Below are 5,000 nucleotides of genomic sequence, written 5' to 3'. Positions count from 1 at the left end.
AGTAACCACAAAAATAGCAATGGCAACAGCAATGATGCTCTTCGCATTTATCATCCTTTCTCTTTGTAGGAATACCCTGCAGAAACTTCCTTTCACAACGAAGCTGACATGATGCTAACGTCGGAACAAGAGGCGATCCTTCACGGCAAAAGAGCAGCGGGCGATCTCACCACGCTCTGGGAGGATGTTGATGGATTTCCTCTCATACCCTTTACGTTTACTGACCGTGAGTTTCGTCATTCGGCGGGTACCGTTAATATTCCAAGATCCAGATAAACAGGTCTAATAGTTGCGAACGGTGATCACGTCATCGCAGCACCTGGGCGACTCCCCAACCTTTCTTGTTCTTTTACTGTGTTTGTATCAATCAATTTTATGTCTACAGAATAGGTAACATGTTGTTATCATCAGTAATGGTGATCAGACCCCCATTTGACGATAAAATGCCCGTCCTCTCCGCAATAATTCAATAAGACTTGCATCATTGCGGCTGGCCATCCCGCTCACAGATGAAGTGGATCGCACCCCTGTGCAACTCGCCATCCACGTCTGGCAGGCCAACACTTGCATCCACTTCCTCGAGGTGCAGACTGACTACGTTGGGCCGCATCTGCGCTTCCAGAGGAACGGCGACGCCTGCATGTCAAACGTCGGGAGAAGCTCGTCGATGGGCCAAGACGTCTACATTTCCGAGGCGTGCGAGATGAGTGTGAGTTTCTGACGCAGCAGAAGTGGAAATGGAGGACCAGGGATGTGCTAAATGTGGGGAGGCGGCTAGAATGACGACAGAGGTCAACGTGATACATCTTATAACCGCTATATGATAAGGATTATACTAATTGGTGATTATATCAATAATGATAATGATGACGATGATTATTATAAAGATAATGGTATTGATAAAAATGAGTAATGATAATAACTGTAGAAAAAAAAATAGTAAAAATAATAAGGATAATATAATAATAATAATAATAATAACAATAATAATATTAATAATAGTATTAGTAGTATTTGTAGTAGCAGTAGTAGTAGTAGTAGTAGAGGTAGTAGTAGTAGTAGTAGTAGTAGCAATAGAAATAATTATAATAATAGTAATAATGGTGATCAGCATGATGAAAAAATAGTTGGGATAACAATAATAATAATGTAAATAATAATGATAGTGATATCAAAAAAGTAATAATAAATAGTAACAATAATAACAATGAGGATAATAATAACTTATCATTGTAATAATAACAATGATGATGATGATGATGATGATGATGATGATGATGATGATAATAATAATGATAATAGTAATAATAATAATAATAATAATAATAATAATAATAATAATAATAATAATAATAATGATAATAATAATGATAATAATAATAATAGCAGTAGTGATAAAATTATGATAAGGTAAATGATAATGGTTATGATAATAACGATAAGTAGCATTATAATAATAATAATCATATGATAATAACGATATCATAATAATGATGTTGATGATGATGATGATAATAATATGATAATATTAATGATAATAATATTGATATTAATAGCAATAGCAATAATATCATCACTGAAAATATCAGTAATAATAATAATAATAATAATAATAATAATAATAATAATAATAATAATAATAATAATAATAATAATAATGACAATAATAGTACTAATATTAACAACAACTAGATTTAACGTCAGTCATAATCCTTTTATAATTCCCATTGATGACAAAGATAATTTTATATATATATATATATATATATATATATATATATATATATATATATATATATATATATATATATATATATATACATATATATGTGTGTGTGTGTGTGTGTGTATAAATCAGTGAAATTAATGACGACAATTACAAGTGCACAGTTTCGTAAGTACGGGTGACACACATGCTATTCTTCGCCATCCTCTGTCCAAGAGCAACTTCAGTAATGACGGTGTCCACAGCACGGGATGTTGCTGCGTATTCTCGGGCACGCGATAGGCATATGGAACGAGGAGATGCGCTCTGACCGAGACTCTTACATCAGGATCCTCACCGATAATGTGTTGGAGGACAGTCTAGAGTTCTTCTTGATTAATGCTGATGATACTCATGGCATCCCTTACGATTACTGTTCCATTATGCACAGCCACGAAAGGGTATGAACACTAGACTATGATTCACGATATTTCTGCTATAAAGAATTCAGTAAATTTTATTGTTAGCCGTGATTATCTGTCATTTCCCCTTAACTTCTAGATATACACCGGAAATGGCGAGGGGACCATAGCAACACTGGACCCACTGTACAAATCTTCTATCGGCCAATCACAGAAACTTTCTCACCTGGATATGCTGCAAGCAAACATGATGTATCAGTGTTCAGATAAACGACTAAGTGCATGTTCATTGGCCAGTGACCCTTGCGTTAACCATGGCTTTCTTAATAGGTCCTGCATTTGCGTGTGTCCAGGAGGCACAAGTGGAGACTTCTGTGAGACGATAACTAGTACCAATCACGGTTAGTGGTTTATAACTATTCGTTGTTTTTTTTCTTCTTCTTTTTTGAGGGGGGGTCTTCATCGTACATTTAAGACCATAACATAGTACCAAGTAACATGGCGATTTTAACCGATAATACTAAATGTTTTCATTTAGAGACCTCGTGTATGGTCTCCCAAGGTCAAATGAGTTATTTTAATGGCGATTAATTTCGGTACTTTCTAATACCTACTCTCCATATGCTTTAGGGAACTGCTTGATGCCGTTATCAGAAATCATCACGGAGCCTACCACGATCGTCTCACCGTCGGTATATGGATCTCTACGGGAAGACCCTACAGGCAAGTACAGAACGTGTATTTAAATTCAAGTGATCAGATAATTAGCATTGGCCAACACAGAAAGTCCGTGCCTAAATTTAACATTTCGCTGAAGCACATTCTTAAAAAAAAAAAAATGTGTTTGTTCGCTAGAACTGTTTGTTCCTTCGTTTATTAAGGAGCCATGTATTTATATTAGTTTCAGTTTCAGTTTTCAGCAACAGCACTGTGCTTTTTACAATTTCATTTTTCTCTCTACATCTTTTGATAACCCTTTTGAACAAAAAATTCAAATTAAAACCGTTAAAGGGAAAAGGAGTAGCTTAGCGCATGTACCAGCGGATTTTCAATATCTCTACATGTTTACTGTTCACATGCACACAAAGTTGGGCACTTTAATAAAAGAAAAATTAAGAGTTCTGTATATGAAAAAAAAAAACATTTACAACAAATCCTAGATCAATAATTTTGCTCTTTACTCTCCCATATTGAGGTATTTAGCTCAAACACTGTTGCCAGATGTGCACATTATTTCATGGTATTCATTTTAATTGAACCTAGCATCCCACTAAAGCATTTCATACTGAAATTGGATTTATATTCTTTTAGTTGAGAAATATATTATAGAAATTAGCATTGTAGTCTGACTGCAACATTGGTTTTCATAGAAACTCTTATTTGCCATTTTCACCCTGTTTTCTGGAAGTCCTCTTCCAGCCAACAGCCTAATAACCAGCCTGAATAAAAGGGTTATGGCTGGGTCTGCACACTATCGTAGGTACAGAAAAGCCTCGCATTTGGCGAGTTACTGGTTCTGAAAAGAACTCGCGAAGTCGCAGAATGGAAATATCTTAAACTAGAGAGTCTTCACACAATTTTGCTTGTTTGGTGCTAAAAGAAAAACTAATTTCCCAGTACTATTTTCAGATATCATATGTGGCTAGGGGTAAAGATTGTTTTGAATATAATCCTTTATTGGATAACAAGGAGGGAGAGATTATGGCTAAGATCTCACTCCAAGCACCATTTTTTGTCACTTTGTTTTGTTGTGCATTGTATACCTTCTAAACTCCTTTCCTTTCAATACTCGCGTTTTTCTTTTCACTGTTACATTTACTTTTGTCCATATCATCACCATCAGTCATTGGCTCCCTCTCTCCCCCGTACTCATTTTTGTATGACCACTTATAAACACAGGCAAAACAGGAGTAATACTCGTAAATAGTATTTCGTTTTCTATAAGATCACCTATTCTTTTTTAGCGAAGGTTTAGGGAAAAGGCTGCGTTAAATCAAACTTCAGTAATGATATGATCGCAAAACAACACCGAGTGTTCTTAAAAGGTATCTCAATATTAAGAGCTTTACACACACACACACACACACACACACACACACACACACACACACACACACACACACACACACACACACACACACACACACACACACACACACACACACACATGCAGACATGATACATATATAAGATACATATATAATATCTCAGTGATAAACTTCTCCGTACGCTTTTAGAGATCCGATTTTCGAAGTTCATTCAGGCGCCAGACAATCATGTCATTGTGTTAACATTTGACGAATTCGACATCTACCCGAGGACGCAGCACTACGTGTCCGAGGGTGTGGCAGTGGACATGTGTTGGTACGACAGTCTGGAACTATGCCTGGACAATTTGTACGACGGAGAGTGGTAAGAGATTTCCCGTTCTGTGCAGAGTACCTGGCTTAAAGAAGAATAAAATAAAAATAAATAAAAATAGAAAATATGGCCCGAGTGGCGTGTGTGCGTGTGAGTATCTATCTGTCCATGTTTATCTGTCTGTCTGTTTATGTATGTAACTATTTGTCTGTCATCTTTTTATCTATCTTTCTTTCTTTTCCTATCAGTTCATCTATTTACCTGTTTATCAATCTGTATTTATTTATCTATCTATCTACATTTCTATCTATTTAATTATATACCCAGTTACACACACACACACACACACACACACACACTCACATATGTGTGTGTGTGTGTGTGTGTGTATGTGTGTGTGTGTGTGTGTGTGTGTGTGTGTTTGATAGAGATGAAAGCTTAAATTATCAAAATATTTAATAAACACAGTAAGCCTGAGACACCCCTTGGCCGCGCATACCCTCATTTACTCA

At 35.9% G+C, this 5,000-nt stretch overlaps 1 protein-coding gene across 1 annotated transcript in view; it reads left to right on the top strand.

The window, feature by feature from the left end:
* LOC119573162 (blastula protease 10-like) overlaps positions 1 to 5,000 on the top strand; it is a 28,973-nt gene that overhangs the window by 21,481 nt on the left and 2,492 nt on the right. Inside the window, exons 3-8 of the mRNA XM_037920230.1 lie at positions 70 to 226; positions 510 to 709; positions 1,972 to 2,166; positions 2,267 to 2,528; positions 2,758 to 2,850; positions 4,365 to 4,539. Coding sequence (XP_037776158.1) covers positions 70 to 226; positions 510 to 709; positions 1,972 to 2,166; positions 2,267 to 2,528; positions 2,758 to 2,850; positions 4,365 to 4,539 — 1,082 coding nt within the window. The remainder of the gene's footprint in view (positions 1 to 69; positions 227 to 509; positions 710 to 1,971; positions 2,167 to 2,266; positions 2,529 to 2,757; positions 2,851 to 4,364; positions 4,540 to 5,000) is intronic.

The sequence above is a fragment of the Penaeus monodon genome, chromosome 5 (genome assembly GCF_015228065.2).
Source record: "Penaeus monodon isolate SGIC_2016 chromosome 5, NSTDA_Pmon_1, whole genome shotgun sequence".
Classification (NCBI taxonomy): Eukaryota; Metazoa; Arthropoda; class Malacostraca; order Decapoda; family Penaeidae; genus Penaeus; species Penaeus monodon.
This window is presented reverse-complemented; position numbering and strand designations above follow the sequence as displayed.